The sequence below is a fragment of the Rousettus aegyptiacus genome, unplaced genomic scaffold (genome assembly GCF_014176215.1).
Source record: "Rousettus aegyptiacus isolate mRouAeg1 unplaced genomic scaffold, mRouAeg1.p scaffold_m13_p_13, whole genome shotgun sequence".
Taxonomy (NCBI): Eukaryota; Metazoa; Chordata; class Mammalia; order Chiroptera; family Pteropodidae; genus Rousettus; species Rousettus aegyptiacus.
The window spans coordinates 2,534,999-2,552,785 of NW_023416288.1; the positions used below are offsets into that span (position 1 = coordinate 2,534,999).

General features: G+C 33.1%; 2 protein-coding genes and 1 pseudogene across 6 annotated transcripts in view; 1 reads left to right on the plus strand and 2 right to left on the minus strand.

Moving 5' to 3' along the window:
* On the plus strand, window positions 1-6,208 carry EFCAB10 (EF-hand calcium binding domain 10). Its single transcript, XM_016145896.2, has 4 exons — window positions 1-148; window positions 4,554-4,718; window positions 4,832-4,919; window positions 6,131-6,208. Exons 1-4 carry the CDS (start codon window positions 40-42, stop codon window positions 6,165-6,167), a joined length of 399 nt encoding a protein of 132 aa, XP_016001382.1. The 5' UTR covers window positions 1-39; the 3' UTR covers window positions 6,168-6,208.
* Window positions 5,928-17,787, minus strand: part of RINT1 (RAD50 interactor 1) — a 26,532-nt gene continuing 14,672 nt past the window's right edge. For 3 of the 5 annotated variants that reach the window (XM_016145890.2, XM_016145894.2, XM_036230283.1), the window contains 8 exons: window positions 17,426-17,536; window positions 17,107-17,332; window positions 16,452-16,589; window positions 15,052-15,251; window positions 9,205-9,419; window positions 8,256-8,436; window positions 8,063-8,181; window positions 5,928-6,507 (listed from right to left, as the gene is read on the minus strand). In XM_016145890.2, coding sequence (XP_016001376.1) covers window positions 6,315-6,507; window positions 8,063-8,181; window positions 8,256-8,436; window positions 9,205-9,419; window positions 15,052-15,251; window positions 16,452-16,589; window positions 17,107-17,332; window positions 17,426-17,536 — 1,383 coding nt within the window. In that variant the 3' untranslated portion in view covers window positions 5,928-6,314. The remainder of the gene's footprint in view (window positions 6,508-8,062; window positions 8,182-8,255; window positions 8,437-9,204; window positions 9,420-15,051; window positions 15,252-16,451; window positions 16,590-17,106; window positions 17,333-17,425; window positions 17,537-17,787) is intronic. The other 2 variants (XM_016145893.2, XM_016145892.2) reach the window with 1 other exon arrangement.
* LOC118611096 lies at window positions 9,553-9,671 on the minus strand (annotated as a pseudogene).

Below are 17,787 nucleotides of genomic sequence, written 5' to 3' on the forward strand. Positions count from 1 at the left end.
GCGCTGCCTGGTTGTCTAGCAACTGCCCAACGCGAAGAGATGGAGGCGTGCAGCAGCAGGGAGCTGGAGGCCAGGAATTATTTAGAGAAACATCGGATAATGGAGTTGCTGAACTATCTCACCAGCTCCCTGGTCTTTCACCAGCCAGGTAAGGGTCTTGGCTACCACTCGGCTTTCTGTCCCGCCCACCTCCCCACACGGAGCGGTTCCACAGAAATCCCCGGTACAGCCATTCCTACACGCCCTCCCCTGGTGGCACCCACGTCTCTCCCAAACACCCCATCGCCACCACCCTTACACGCACTTTCTCCTCTCTCTCTCTCTGCTGCTTGAGTCCTTGTGCTACCAGTTAATGGTGGCCTTCAATGAAACAAGTGTTTATTGAACGGGCTTTTCGTGCCTACCACTAGCTAGGTGCGGTGGGACTCAGGCAGGTGGAGGGCTCGTAGGGGTGCAAGAGAGGCTCCTGGGTCCCGCAGCCTTGCTTCACCTCTTAGTCCTATGTGACTTTGAGCAAAAGCCTAAACTTAAGTCTCTTCCTCTGGAAAATGGGGATAATAGTACTGATTTCGTGGAAACGTGGGGAAAAGTAAATGAACGAATTATCCCTATGCCTGGCAAGGAACAGATGTTTCCAATATTACCCTGACCTCAGAGAGTTTTTAATCTGATAAGGGAGCTAAACAATTTTTAGGGTCAGACCGAAGGATGTTCTTGAGGAGACAGCTTTTCCTAATGCTTTTTTTTTTTTTTTACAAGTTTGAATCATTGCATGATTTTTGTGCGGTGATTTAAAAGTTATACTAAGGTGAAAATGGCTTGATATCATTCTCCCTAGGATGCGGAACTGTAACTTGCCGGCCTCCTTAGGGAATGTCAAAAAAGCCAAAATTATCCATTTGTTTCCGTTTAAGGAAATGGAAATACCAAACTTTCCGACTTTGCCAAAGAACCACCTAACCAAATATGATCATGTCTAGGGTGATCAAGTTCTATTAGTTTTAAACGGATAAAGCAATATCCGTTTAAAGCAATGAATAAAAATAAATGGAACATGGGAAAAAGAAAGTACACAGGAATGCGCTTTTTAAAAAATGCACTGGGAAAAGTTGCTATAAAATTAATTATTTTGGAAAAGTGACTACTGCTTCTTGCTAGTGTTTAGTACTGTGATAGTGAAAAAGTCTTGCTGTTATAGCAGTAACTTCTGTATTTTTGTATACTACATACACATATGGATCACTACTAAGGTATCCAATGAAATAACACTTGTTACTCCTGATAGCTTGATTTTAATGCATTTGGTTTTTCAAAATAAATGTTATGACATTCATGTTAACAACCTCTAATATTTATTATATATAGGCAAAATTTAATTTCCCCATTTTAACAAGATATATTCATTATACTAAAATATTTTTCAACATCTTTTTAAATTTCATTTTGATTTTTATCAAACTATGTATATGGGGTTTAACAGTTAAAAAGTACTGCAAGGCTTATAATGATTAACAACATTCCCTTTCTTATCCCAGATTCCTACTCTACAGAAAAAAAAAAATGATTTTCAGCTCCTTTAGTTATTTCCTTTATGTTAAATCTGATGTTTTTAAATCATAGATTTATATTGCTACTTCTTAATGTTTCCCCCACAAGGTTTAGATTTAGCTTTATGCTATACAATGAAAATTTAGCTCTTTTACACAAACACGTGCACACTCACACCTGTTCCTACTCAACACCATCTTCCCAATAAATTTAAACCACAATTTTAATATGACCAGTATTCAGAATTTACATTACTATTGGGCAAATAACCACAGCTAATCCATGTAGTATGCTATGATTGTATTCCTTGGTTGTTTTCCCTGAAATTAGTATCTTTTAAATGTTTGCTTTAATTTTCTATGTAATTAACACTAATTCATCCATGTCTTTTTTTGTCACAAGTGTGGTTCTCCTCTCATTACATTTACATTCATCAAGTAATCACCACCATCACCTCATTCCCCCAGCTGTTTTCCTGCTCCAGTCTGGACTGGTTCCTCAATTTCCCAGCTACACAGTTATATTCAGGGGTGTCCCTCATTCTTATCCTAAAAATCTTCTCCTCTCTCCTGTGTGTAGAGCCTGTTTTATGGTGCTTGGGTCTCAATGAAATTTATGAGACAACAGGAAATTGAGATACTACCTAAAAATTTGAGGATATTAAGAATTATTTTAGAAGTGTGAATAGTATTCTAATAATGGTATTGTGGTCATGTGAAAAAGAAAAAGGAGTCCCCTCTTCAACAAATGGTGTTAAAAAAAACTAAATAACCAAAGCAGGAAAATGAAATTTGACCCATATCTTACACCACTTACAAAAATTAACTCAAAATGGATCAAAGCCTTTAACATAAAACTCCTAGAAGAAAACATGGGGAAGAAGCTTCTTGACATTTGCCTTGGCAATGATTTTTTGGCTATGACAGCAAAAGCACAAAACAACAAAAGCAAAAATCAACAGCTGGGAATATATCAAACTTAAAATCTTCTGTACCGCAAAAGAAACAGTCAACAAAATTAAAAGGCAACCTATGGAATGGGAGAAAATATTTGCAAACCATGTATCAGATAAAGGGTTAATATCCAAAATATATTTTTTAAAAATCTCATAAACACAATAACAAAACACACAAACAATCCAATTAAAAAATGGGAAGAGGAACTAAATAGACATTTTTCCAAGGAGAATAACCAAATGGCCAGCAGGTACATGAAAAGATGCTTAACATCACTGATCATCAAGGAAATGCAAATCAAAACCACACTATCACTTCATACCTGTTAGAATGGCTATCATCAAGAAAGCAAAGATAATAAGTGTTGGTGAGAATGTGGAGAAAAAGGAACCTGTGCACTGCTGGTAAGAACCTAAATTGGTTCAGTGGCTATGGAGGACAGGGGTTCCTCAAAAAATTTATTTTTTTAATTAATTTTGTTATGGTGACATTGGTTAATGGAATCCAATAAGTTTCAGCTGTATACTGTAACAGTAAGGCATATATATTTACACTATGTGTTTCAAAAAACTTAAAATAGAACTACGATATGCTCCAGCAATTCTACTTCTGGGTATATAGCCAAAGGAAATGAAAACAGGATTATTGAAGAGAGATATGTGCTCCTGTGTTTATTGCAGCATTTTTCGTAATAGCCAAGTTATGGAAACACCCTAAATGTCCATCAGTGGATTAATAAAGAAAAAGTGATATGTAAACAGAATCGAATATTATTCAGCCATGTGAAAGAAATCCTGCCACTTGCAACAACATGGATGGACCTTGAGGACATTACGCTAAATAAGTCAGGGAAAGACAAATACTATATGATATCATTTATATGTGAAATCTAAAAAATTCAAGCTCATAAATGGAATGGAAAGGGGTAGGGAAGTAGAGATATTATTTAAGAATACAACTTGCAACTAGTAGATAAAGTCCTGGCGTTCTAATACACAGTACAGTAATTATAGAAAACAATACCATGTTATAAATATCAAACTTAGTAAGAGACTATTAATTCCTACCACAAAAAAAAGAAGTGATAAAGGTGTTAGCTAATGCTACATTGGCAATCACATTAGAATATGTAAATGTATCAAATCAACATGCGTCTCAATTATATCCCAATTTCAAAAAAAAAAAGGAGTCCTTATATTTTAAGAGAGACACTAAAATATTTATTAATGAAATATGATTGCTGTGATTTACTTCAGAATAATACAGGAAGCGGGGGACTGGACAAGATTATGGTGGAAAAGAAAACTGGACACAAATTCTAACAGCTGAAGTCGGTGATTGGTTCATTATACTTTTCTATTTTTACATAAGTATGAAATTCTCAATAATGACATTTTTTAAAGAATTATATATAACTACACATGTGTATATGTATATATGTATGTATATATATAAAGCCTAGTATTGAAATAAAATGATGGAGCAGTAAGTATGGCATTTGTCATCAAAGGTGTTCCACCTTAACTTCTGGCTTCTTTTCATCATAACTGACCTACATTCTTTCTGGAAAGTGGATTGGTCTTGAGCTTTCATTTTTTTACATTGCTTAAATGAAAGCTCTTGTTTATCCAAAGGACTGCTTTTATTAGGAATGTAGATCTATGCTTCCTAAGTGGAAGACTTTATTAACCTAAGAGCCTGTTTTTATTTATATTTCATCCTTTTAGCTGGCAACCTTCTTTCCTGCATCATGCCATTCCAATTTTTTGTTTTCAACTTTGTCTGCAAATTAGAATCACCTTAAGAGCTTTTAAAAGAAATGCCCAGGTCCAGCCTCTGGACCGTTTTATTCAGTCATCTGGGGTAGAGCACAGATTATACTTATACATAATTAAGTTTTCAATGTCTTGCCTTTCTCACGAGCAAGGCCTATATCCCCAGTTCCTAGTACAGTACCTTGAATAATTTAATAAAATTGTTAAATGACTATTATGACATACTTGACATATAGTTTAATTTCATATAAGAATTGAAACTATTCTTTTACAGAGAAACCAAGAGAGTATTTAGTAGCTTTATTGGAACGACTGAGAATCGCCAAAGTAACAGGCTTGGCTTTTCCTTTCTTTATGGATCACTCTAACGTTGTGGCTATGTTTGAGATGATGGACTCCTCGAATAAAGGCACCATATCATTTGTGCAGTATAAAGAAGGTCAGTAGCTAATACAATTGAGGTAATAGTTCATAGTCATTTCTTAACTTTCTCTAGCTGAAAATAGTTCTCACTTTATACATTTTCCTTTCTTCTCATTCTGACTTTTACAGCCCTAAATACCCTGGGTCTGTGTACTGCAGATGAAGTTTTAAAAGATGATGGATGTGGAATAACTTTGGATAAATTCAGGCTTGAAGTGTAAGTTCATTTTCTAATGAGTAATATTTAAGAACATGGCCTGATTTTGATGTACAATTAATACACTTTAAAACGGAGGTTCCTACTTTTTGATAGAAATATTTCATTCCTGCAAAACTTTCAGCTGACTAGAAAGTGAAGTCAGGGAGGGCTGACAGTAAAGTCCCTAAGCCTTGTGGGAGAGAAGGGAGAAGATGCTGGAGTTAGGAGGTTCCAGACGTGGCTTCATTCTTTTCTCAATGGAAAATTCCAGCAATTCTCAAAAAATGAAGTAGAAAAGCCTGTCTGCTAAAAGTAACGGAAAAGCTTTGAGCTCAATACACTAATTGGAAAATCTCTGTATAAATTGTAGAATAGTAGAATTTCTCTAAAATATCTCCTCAATCTTATTTATCACAAAGTAAATGTTTATCAATAGTATAGATTGCATCCCAGACTGATAGTTTTAGATTTGCAGTATTACAACAGGAAAAGTAGTAATTAAATGCTAAATCAGAAAACAAACATTTCAAGTTTTTTAGAGCTACAGAATCATCAGTCTTTTTTAAATGCTAAAAAATAGTTAATAATACAGAGAACCACTGCAATAAAATTTGATAGTTGTTAATAAAGACTAGTTAATCTAACTTAATTTGTTTAAAAGTTTTACTTGCTGAGGATTTATTAATCAAGAAATGATTAAAATAGTTTTAAGGCCAAGGAAAAGTTAGAAGAGAATGTTCAAGATTCCCATCTCAATTACATAAATGTTAAACAAAAAATGTTTAATTATATTCCATACCCAGGGGAAAGAGTGCAATACAGTGCTCTGACCTGAAATGTTTCATACAAAAGAAAAGGTTGCCCACTGTCATATGGAATGGAACTAGGAAGTATTTTAAATGGAAGGACATTTGTGGAAAATGAGGGCAGTCCTATCGTAGTCACTATCTCATAATGTGTTTCCCTATTGGAAATACAGTGAATGTCCAAATAAGATACAGAAACTTCAATTATAAACACACATTCTAAAGTGATTTTTTAAAATTTATTTGCTGTGTTTGATTATCCACAACAGTCTCCCTTAATTAACATAGAAAATTGAATGTTGGTTATATTTTATTATCTTTGCTTTTGTATTTTATTCCAGAGACATATTCATCAATTATGTTTGTAAGTGCAACTACTCTGAGTTTTCATGGCTTCTGAGTTTTCTGTTTCTGTTTTCTCAGGAACAAGAGGACTAAGGAAATATGGTCAGCATTTTAATAACACTGTAAGTCCAAGATAATAAACAATTCTATAAAGTTTTCAATTGTCCAGTGTCATTAATTTGGAATGTCACATATAACTTAATCCAATTGGCACCCTCTTTGTTCAAATAAAACCAACTCAAAACAAAAAAAAAAAGATGCATTATTTTCCAGTGTTAGGCCAGTTTGTCCTCAAATTAAGTAGAATCTCAACATCTTGTTGAGCCAGTTTGTAAATTCCAACTTCATTTAATGCTGCTGTGGCGGGAGGTTGCCCTGAAGCTGACTGCAGGACATCTTTCAAAAGTAGAGCAGAACCAATGTTCAAATTCAAAACAATGCAGGCTTCTTTTACACTGTTTAAAAGAAATAAAACAGGGATGGAAATGAGATCTCCATTACCTTTATCATCCACATTATCCTATAACAATTTCATTTTGAGAAACTAAATGGCTTCTCTGCACTGCTAGCCTGTATGCCCTCTAAAAAATTATGTACGAATTTATTATTTGGTTCTTTTAACATGTTAGGACTATGTATGTGTACAGCATTTACGATCATTAGATTACTACAAGGTAATAGGATCACTGTTTTCACTACAGATCCATTACTTCCCAAAACATAATACCTGATATTAACATTCTATTAAATGTAACCAAGGCTTTAGGTAGATTAGGATATGGGAAAAGAGAAAAGGGATGAAATGAAAGCAGTAGAAAGGTAGAATACTAAAAAAAAAAAAAAAAACAACAAAAAAACCCAACTTACTGAAATGAGCAGAAATAATCTTTCATTTTATAAATTTAAAATACTTTATAATCTCAGAAATGCCCTAAATAACTTGAAATTCACATCAACAATTTCTAAAACTACTTATAAGAATTTTTCTTACATACATTTTAATTATACTTAGAACCAAAATTCATATCAAATGCTTAAGAAAAAATATTTTCTTCAAGGCTGGCCTAATATTAGGTACTAAACATATTTTTAATTTCTTATATTTATTGAATGTAGCAGAACTTCACTCACTTTCATTCTCTATTTTTTTCTCCAGTAATATGCAAATAGGAGTATTAAACTAAATGCTAGAAAACAAAGCCCAATATATAATTTATATCCAGTTTTGGTAAACTTTCTGGGGTCACAGGTCACATATTTTCACTGGCACACAATATTTAAAATCTTTAATTTGATGCTTACTGTATATTTCATATCACTGGAACACTAAAGTTATTAAAAAAGTAATTAACCTTGAATGATGAAAACAAAATAGATTTTCACAGCAGTATACATTCTGTAAACACAAAACATATTAATGCCATATTAATGCCATCTTTATAATGATGGGACGTACTTGGAACTAGTAATCGTATTCCTTATGAGAAGGTCTTGTTCAAATGGCACTTGAGTCATATCTAAATAAGTCCCTGAGGCAACATCTCACAGCAGTTAAAAATTTGAATCTGGAAACAGACTGATTATGTTTAAACCACAGCTCTATTTACTGGATATATCACATTAAATAAGTTACTTAAGACCTCTCTGTGATTCAGTTTCCTCATCTGTAAGATGGGAATAAAAATGTTATCTCCTTTAGAAAGTTGCTTACATGATTATATCAGTTGCCATATTTTACTGAACCAGAGGTATGATTGAGTCTAAGATGAACTAGTATGATAAATCATCATCTTCAAAAATGTCAAAATAGGAAACAATAAGCATCTTAAAATAGAAAGATGTATGTAAAGCATTTGTAAGGAGCACTTTGTATATATTGCTTATCATTATGTTCTTAAATCTCATTTATTGCTGTTATAATTAAAAATAAAATATCAATGCATAAAAAAAGGAATTAACCTCCTCTAACGATTTGCTACATCAAAATCAATTGTTAAATACTGAGCTTACTGTTTAAAATAATTTTCTGGTCTCTTGCAATAGTGGGAGAACAAAGGGAAAAGATTCCGAGTCATATCAAACTGCAGCTGAGATGCTCCTCCTTCATTGAAGTGATTAGCAAGAATGATCTGAAATAAAGAACAAGTCATGTAACAGTTGCCTTCATAATCCATCACAACCCAAAAATATAGTCAACCCTTACTTCTTGGTAGATGTATATATCCAGCTTCTCTGCAAGCATTTGCCAGAAAATTTTAAATAAAGAGATGCAAAGCTGCTGCTCCAACTGAAGTAAACGGTCTCGTAATGTAAGCAGTAAGGGGCAAGCCGAACTGGACAGGGACATTACTGCCTGCTCAGACTGAGAGGGCAAGGACAACCACCTGGAAAAAACAAAAATTGCACTGCCCTTAGCATTAATTGTTACCATAAAATTTTCATCACTTTGTATTTTCAAAGATTTAACAAATCATTTTAAATTTGTCGAAGTGCATTTTGCGTAAGAAAAATGTACAGCCCAACATTAAAAACTCAGAAAATAAATAACTGTACTTTAGCTCTCAATTAAATACTCTTTATTTAAGGATGAGATTAAATTTTTTAAATGCCCCAGTTTAAATATGACTTCCTGAAATAATATAAAAGTTAAAATGTATACCCATTTAAGATATCAGCTAATTTTATGCTCTAATTTTCAGCAAAACAGGGAATAACACTTCCAAACTGATTAGAAGTACTCTGTGTGAAAGGAATTGTGCTAGAACAAAAAAGACATGTCCTGTTGTGAAGGAGCTCAGTCTGGTGGAGGTAACGGAGTCATCTACATGGAGTTATTGGCAATGCCAGCATGCATAGGACTACAGGAGCACCTACCTTTGTAAAATGGGTGACAAGCTAGGCCATTCAGCCTATATCATACACCAGCTCTCTATTTACAAACACATCTGAAGGTTAAATTATGATAAGTTTAAACTGATTAAGAATGAATATATTTTAGAAAGATTTCCATCAGAAACATTAAAAGTTTAGAGTGCAAAAGGCCAAATTCTGTACTATCCAGGTACCTAGAAAATCTAACTGCATATGTCATCTTTTAACTTTTACTAAACTGGAGTTGAGTGTTGACTTATAAGAAAATACAGAAGATTTACCTTTCTTTTCCATATAATTTTGCAGCATCTTTAACTTCTCTGAAAACATGGTCTACTTGACGAGTCAACATGTCATGCTTTAAACGCTCTAACAGGTTAATCATGTTATCAAAGACAGAGCTCTCCATAGATGCTAGTTGTCCCAACTCCAATTTACTGAGAGTGTTATTCTCTGCAAAGACCTCCAATGCTGCCTGTTGAAGTTGTAGAAAAAACTGAAAGCAAAAACATGTTAACATGTTTATTTTATTTATTTATTTTTTATTTTTTAGGTGACACAAACCTTGGTTGACCTCACAGATTGCAAGGACCTTGTCAGCTTACAATCCCTTATTTTTTTATTTTTTACGCCTACAGCACCTGGTCTTCCTAGGTGATCTCCCATCCAAGTACTAATCAGGCCCAACCCTGCTTAGCTTCTGAGATCAGACAGGATCAGGCTTGTTCAGGGTAGCATGGCCATAGACTAATATGTTTATTAAGATAATTTTTTAACAGCTTGAAATATAATATATATAATTCACTCATGTAAAGTATACAGTTCAATGGCTTTTATTATGTTCCAAGTTGTTTCATCTCTCACCACAGTCAATTTTAGAACATCCTCATTACCCCCAAAGAAATCCACACTCTTAGCCATCATCTCCCACCCCCTCCCAATTTCCCCCAGCCCTAGGCAATCAACAAACTACTTTCTGTCTCTACAGATTTGCCTATTCTTGACATTTCATTTGAATGGAATCATACAATGTATGGTTCCTTATGACTAGCTTCTTTCACTTAGTATGTCTCCAAGATTTATCAATGTTGTAATATGTATTAGTACTTCATTTCTTATTGCCAAATAATATTCCATTACATGGATATACCACATTTTGATGGACATTTGTTTCCACTTTTTGTCTGTTATGAATAATGCTGCTATGTACATTTGTTTACGAGTTTTTGTGTGGACATGTTTTTATTTCCCTTAGGTACAGAGTGGAATTGCTGAATCATATAGTAATTCTATGTTTAACTGTTAGAGGAACTGCTAAACTATTTTCCACAGCAACTGCATCATCTTACTTTCCCACCAACTGTGTGAGGATTCACATTTCTCCACATCTGTGATAACTGTTATTATGTCTTTTTTTATCATAGCCATCCTAGTTTGTATGAAGTGGTATATCATTGTGGTTTTGATTTGCATTTCGCTGAGGGCTACCATACTGCCTTAAGCACTCGTTTTTTTTTTAGACACAGAAAGTTGTAGTAAACCTAGCAGACATAAGAATTAAGAGAAGTAAAATGTCATTTTTACAGTAGTATTTTAGGTAGAATTAGTATTATTCTTTCTGTCCTACAGGTAAACAATGCTGTGGATATTAGCAAAAGGTTAAAAGAACCTAAATGTCCATTAATAGGGGGCTGAGGATGGCCACACTTAGCAGTTATTCAGGGATGGACATGTGAGAGGCCACCTTGGTATTTCTGCTGAAATTGTTACTGTCGTTTGAAATTGCTGATGGATCATGTGGGCCTGGAGTCTATGGCCACAACTTACCTCAGCATGTCTTAGGAATGAAGCCAAAAAACAGCTTTAGAGCGGCCATGCCTAATCCACCCCACTTTCCACTTGGGCCTGTGAATCAAGTTTCTGTCATCTACTACTGAAAAATCCCTAATTCTGGATAGCTGGACATGTTAGGCTTGCACAGTCCAGCAATGGACAGCTATTAGGAGAGAGTCTAAACGAATGGAAGGTGAACTCTTGTCCACTTTCCTTTTTATTTTGTCATGTAATACAAGAGCTTTAATGATTTCTACTTAAAGTATTCACAGGCTGAAAAACTATGAAGATGATTGAAGGACTTTTGATGTTAAACAGAATTTGTACTGTAATAACATACCAGTACAGGATTCATTCATCATTTGAAGAGTCAACTCTAAAATTTGATTATTTCTCTGCTGACAAAAGGATGGTTAATTCAGCATGAGATAAATTTTTAGCCTCAGGTAATTTTCTAAAGCTAGGGATGATAGCCAATTCAACCTTGTTAAAGGCTGTGGCAGTGACTACAGTAATTAGATATTCCACAAATATTTCATAGAAGCTAAAAATACGTCCCTGAATGAGTTTCTTATTAGATCATCTGGCACAAGAATTAAGAATGACAATTTGTTTCATACAAATTGAAAAGCTTAGCAGAAAATGGAGCATTGTTGGGGCTGAGTGAACAAAGTACTTACTAAAATTAGGAACATGACACAAAAGTACACAATAAATTAATGTATTCTGATCAGATGACTTTATAAAGATAAATGCATTTATTATTACACTCTACATTGTATTCATTTTGAAATAATTATTTGAATTAACTGTGAAATATTTTGTCTTATTTTCCCTGCTCAGCAGAATATTATGCACATGGATTTCAGCTAACATTTCTGTAGGGAAAAAAAGGCTTTAAATAATTATTTAAAAAATAATAATAATTATTATTATTATTATTTTCACAGGCAAAGAGTCCAGATTAGAAGTATGGTTGTTTATCAGATTTTTATTTTGTTTATACCTGTTATTAGTATATTCATTTTTGTTTCCTATTTATTTGGCTTATTACTCTGTATTTAAGACTTTTTTTCCTTTCCTAGTAAAGGAATACATTTTCATGCATATAATGCTTTGGTAGTACATCATAATTCCTTCTTCTATATACAAATTATATAAAGCATTAGCTGTAAACCACAATTTTTTGTCATAAATTTATAATCTAATAAATATTCTTATGTTTTCTAAACTTCCTCCCTAACCCAAGTATTAAATATTTTAAATGTCTATGTTTGACTATATTTCATTTCTGCTTTTTTGTTTTATTGCATTAAGATTTGACAATGTGCAGAATGTTTAACTTAATCAACATTGTCCATCTTTGTGACTCATCTGGGCAAACCCAAAAATGTTTGACAGTATACTAAGCGTTCCTTAGTATACTGTGAACTTAACACCAATCCTAAATTAATCAATCAAATTTATTTAACTGTAATATTTTAAATCTTCACTTTACCTATTAATTGAAAAGTGATATGTTTAAGTCTTTAATTAAAATTAGTTTTTTTTCACCTTGCTGAAAAACCACATACAGATATCATTTTAGTTCTCTTTATATTTTGACTAAAACTTGAAACGTGTTCCCCTATTGTTCTTTTTTTTTGTCCCCCAAGGGTAAACAGCTTTATTTATTTATCCCCTCTTCTTTATTTTCTTTTGTTTGATTTCCTCTTTGATCCATTGATTATTTAGTAACATGTATTTAATCTCCACGTATTTGTTTTTCAGTTTTCTTCCTCTATCTGATTTCTAGTTTCATGCCACTGTGGTCAGAAATCATACTTGATATGATTTCAATCTTCATGAATTTATTGAGGGTTGTTTTGAGGCCCTATGTGTGATCTACACTGGAGAATGTTCTATGTGCAATTGAAAAAAAAAAGTGTATTCTGCAACTTTTAGATGAAATAAATATCTAGTAAGTCAATGTGATCTAGTATGACAACTAAGGCCATTATTTCCTTATTAATTTTCTGTCTGGATGATTATCCATTGGTGTGAGTGGGGTATTACAATCCCCTACTATATTTTATTACTATGGATTTCTCCCTTTATGTCCATTAACAATTGTTTTATATACTTAGGTGCTCCTACATTGGGTCTGTAGGTATTTACAATTGTTATATCCTCTTCTTGGGCTTTGTCTTTTTTAAACATTTTTGTTTTAAAGTCTATTTTGTCTGATATAAGTATTGCCACCCCAGTTTTCTTTTCATTTCTATTTACATGGAATATCTTTTTCCCTTTACTTTCGGTCTGTGTCTTTTTATTTGAAATGGGTCTCTTATAGCTTTTTAAGTGAATAATTTTTGGCTTTACCTGTGAGAGTTTTCCTTTCTCATATTTTCATATTTCTGGTTATGGCCTTTCTTTTGCTTAAAGAAGACCCTTTAACATTTCTTATAAACCTGGTTTAATGGTGAGGAATGCCTTTAGTTTTTGTTTGTCCAGGAACCATTTATATCTCCTTCAATTTTGAATGATAATCTTGCTAGGTAAATTATTCTAGTTGTGGGTTCCTTTCTTTTAGCTTTTTAAAGATGTCCTGCCACTCCCTTCTGGTCTGTAAAGTTGATGCTGACAAATCAGCTGATAGCCTTATAGGGTTTCCTTTGTATGTAATTCATTGTTTTTTCCTCTTGCTTCCTTCAAGACTGTTTCTTTATCTAACTTATGCCATTTTAATTACAATATGTCTTGGTGTGGATCTTTTTGGGTTCATCTAGTTTGGAACTCTCTGTGCTTCCTGGACTTGGGTGTCTGTTTCGTTTCCCAGGTTAGGAAGGTTTTCAGCCATTATTTCTTCATTAAATAAAGTTTCTGTTCCTTTCTCTCTTTCTTATACTTCTGGGATCCCTACAATGCAAATGTTTTAGTTGTTTTTCACTTTATTATCCTGTCTATTTTCATTTCATGATACAATTATATAATACTTTACATATATATCTTCATATTCATTATACTCAGTATAGTTTTTTCACCATTTAATGTATATTTCACTGTTTTATGGTCACCTTAATTTGTCTGCTAATGCTTTCTTCACGAAACCTACTTCATGGGACATGCTGGTAAAAACCCAAGGTGATTTCTGTATTCACACAGATGATCTTAGAACAACAATTCCTAATCCAAGAACACCCTGTCCAAGAAGGAGGTCCTAGAGACCCTCTGAGATCATTTTAATATCTAAAACAGCTAATGGAACTAATCTATATAGGTTATGGTTATAAAGGCTAATTAAGTTTCCTCACTTTTACCTTAAACTAATATAAGATTGAATGTCAATTCTAACTGTAAAATAAAAAAAAAAAATTTTTAAGTTTCTTCACTTTTAGCTGGAAGTAAATACTGTAAAATCTGGTCCCCAAAGCCCTGATAGCCAATATATTCTTTGGATTAATAAAAATAATAAAAATAAATTATATTAATTCTATTTAGGCAGACCAAATCTGTCAACACATGGAATCTCCATGGAGAAAGGAAGGATAAGTAAAGTTCTTGGAGGTAAAAGGTATTATAATACTTGTTAACTAGATCCAAGACTTTGATTTTTACAATTATTTAAAATATACCTCCCAACACTGTAAGAACTTATTTTTTTTGGATGTGATAATGATATTGTGGTTATGTTTTTCCAAAAAGGAGTTATCTTTTAGAGATATATATTGAATGATTTACCAAGAGATATCCTATGTGAGATTTGTTTCAAAATAATCCAGCATGGGGGGAGTGCAGCTGAGGTTTAAATGAAATGAAATTGGTATAAGAAGCTGGGTGACAGGCACATGAAGATTCATTTTATTTTATTTACTTTTGTATATGTTTGAAAATAAAATATTAAAATTTTTTAAATGTATGAAATAATTCAACAGGTATCAAGAGTTATTTTACTTTTCCATAAAGTACTGGATTTTACTGATTTTGACACCATTTATCCACTCTTATCTTTTTCTGAGATAGTAATTACCATACATGAATATTTCCTAAGTATAAAGTCTAAAGAGGAAAAGGTTAATTCTATAAACAACTATTTCATGAAATGTTGCTTTCTTTTCAGTGATTAAAATACCAGGATTATTTAACCATTTGAAACTTGGTTGAGAAAAATATGTACTTTAATCACACCTCCTAAGTTAGGCGTAATTGTTATTCTGCCTAATGTGTATTTTTACTTGCTACAGAGTCAACATTTCAAAAGGTAAAACTGTCCCAACTACTTATATATTATTTAATATAAAAGCATATTAACTTACAACATTATCAGCCCAATCTGCTAGTACTGTTGAGATATAATTCACGGCATTAAGAATTGCAGAGTATCGAAAGCCAAGGGAAGCTCTAGTCTCTTCTTTCATCACCTGAGTCAATCGTATCCTAAAATCATCTACTAAGTCCTTCTGTAACTCCAGGAACTGCAGCTTTCGGGAAGCTGTGGGAAGATTTTTATACCTGTCTGTGGAGAAAGTTAAGACAAAGGAAAGTTTTTGGTACTGTCCATGACATAGTTACAGGTTTTCCCTATTGATATGCTTTGGTACGTTTGTCAAAAATCAATTGACCATTCAAATATGGATCTATTTCTAAACATTCTAAGAGTGTGGGTTTCACAAGTAGATGTACCTGTCAAAATTCACTGAACCGTATTTATAAGATCTATGCATTTCACTGTATATAAACCATGCCTCAGTTTTTTTAAAAGGCATGAGATAATTATATACAAAAATCACTCCATTCCTTTAACAATTTTTTTTAAAGAAAGGAGGATCCAGTATAGGTTAAAAGAGATATGTATTTACAAATTTCAGGTAAAATGGTAAGATATCTGATATGTTCTTTAAAATTCTCTAGGAAAAAAAGTTGGGGAGAAAAATACATAATAGAAAAGTGTTATTTTAAATTTTAGTAACAGATACCTGAGAGTTTATTACATTAAGCTACTTTTGTGTATGTTTGAAATTTTTCCTAATAGTTTTTTAAAAGACATGAGTTTTTCTAAATTTTTTGGTGTTTTAGTGTTTTTTATATTTTTCTTACAGTTAAGAATATGGAATTATTTACTGGCTAGGCTGGAATGATACTTCTTCAGGTTGCATACACAGGCCCAAAAACCGGACAAGACAGTAGAGGATGGTGGCAATGACAGCTCAGGAACACCTGGAAAACCAGCAGGCCTGCAGTGGGACAATGTGGATGGCTACAGCCCAACCAGGGCTAGAGGCTGCTAGGCTCCCTTCCCCCAGGCAGAACACTCTTGCACAACAGAAAGAGTTCCAACTACTACTCCAATGCTGCAAGTTACTTTATTTTACTCTTCTGTAGTCTTTGCCGTATCAAAATGAAGGAAATATTTAAAATTTAGGTCAATCACCATTTACTAAAGACACTTAAGCTGAATGGCAAGTGAATTCAGGTAATAAAATTATATTTTTATTTGTTTTTGTATAATTCAGGAGTATTCTCATTTTAAGATCTTACTTAAAATTATTAAAACTCTGAAACCTAAAATACTCTGTTATAGTTCTGCCAAAATAAAATGAATTTGAAGATCTTATGATAACCATTATATAATAATTTTGTTGAACAACCAGAAAAAATACCATGTGAAGAGTCAGTACTTTTAAAAAAGTTTTATCTCAAAAAGACTTATACTTACCAGTTATAACTAAGAGTAGTGTCATAAAAGTTTCTGCGCAGTCTGGAACTTTCATTTCATCCACATCAGTGATATCCTTATACTGGGATATCCAGGCAGCTTCTGATGAAAGCGCTGAGTCCATTTTTTGAAGAGCAACTGATATGCCAAAAAAAAGGTTTATCTAAAGTAGTTATTCATTCCTAATTTTCAACTCACAATTTTTTAGGAATTATAACTTTTCTACAAAAAAAATAAATCTCCTACCTCCTACTAGTTTCACTATATTCAACATGCTCTATTTGAGGGTTAAACAATTACTTCTCTCTGCCAACCCTACCCCAAAATCTTAGAAATAGGTATACTGACTAGACAAGCTACATACAAAATGATTCTACCAAGAGCAGAAATACTATATGTAAAATCTATAAAACAGTGAACTATATAATCTATTGGCTTAAATATTATACTCTAGAAACATGTACAGTTCCAGAAAAAAAACTAATGTTTGATGAGAAGAAAATAAGATGACCTCTGAAAGCAATTTGGTAAACCTTGATGAAGAAATATTTAGACGGCTCTAATTTCTAACCAGAACTAGAGGAGAAAAATACCACAAATTAACATATACAAAAAGAGACATCTCTTCCCATCCTATGGGCACCTGAGCACTTACATTTTCTCTCCACAGTCAACCATCTCTGAAAACAGGTTTCCTCTGATAGAATATGCAAACAATTAGCAAAAGTGCCAGGATAGCCGTGAACACTGTGCAACTCCCTTTCAAATAACAGCACCTCATCCACCAAATGACAGAAGAGATTGTCATCATAGAGCAGACAAGGAATATCAGCAGCTAACTTCTCCAGAACAAGCATCATAAGGCCCCGAGAAAATTCAAGCTAAAAGAAATACATAAGCAAGGTAATGTAAATGACAAGTTATTCATGGACACATAACCTCTAAATCTGGAATGCTTAGGATGAGTTTCTTACCCTTGCATTTACTGAAGAGCCTACTTTGTCTAATATTGGCTGTATCTTCTCATCCAGAAACTCAGTGTGGTTCCCAATCCACAAAAGCACCTGAGCCAAGTACCATTCAGGCTAAGGAAGGAGGTAAAATAGTTTGAATTCTTTAGTCATTCCAACTAGAAAGTTACAATCAAATAGATCTATGTCACTGTATACACATAGCACTTATAAAAATTCCTATATGTAAGAGTACAATTTCTACTCTGAACTTGAATAATTCAAGTTATTCTGAACTTCGATAATTTGGAACAATTAATAATCAAGTGTTTCCTAATGTACTCCCAACAAATTCTAATAATGTGGCTTAATAAACTCATAAATTT

Excerpts from the sequence above, each read along its gene's own strand:
- EFCAB10 (XM_016145896.2), top strand. The coding sequence starts at position 40 with ATGGAGGCGTGCAGCAGCAGGGAGCTGGAGGCCAGGAATTATTTAGAG. Across the intron at positions 149-4,553 it reads CCTGGTCTTTCACCAGCCAG|AGAAACCAAGAGAGTATTTA; the intron begins GTAAGGGTCTTG and ends ATTCTTTTACAG. Across the intron at positions 4,719-4,831 it reads ATTTGTGCAGTATAAAGAAG|CCCTAAATACCCTGGGTCTG; the intron begins GTCAGTAGCTAA and ends TGACTTTTACAG.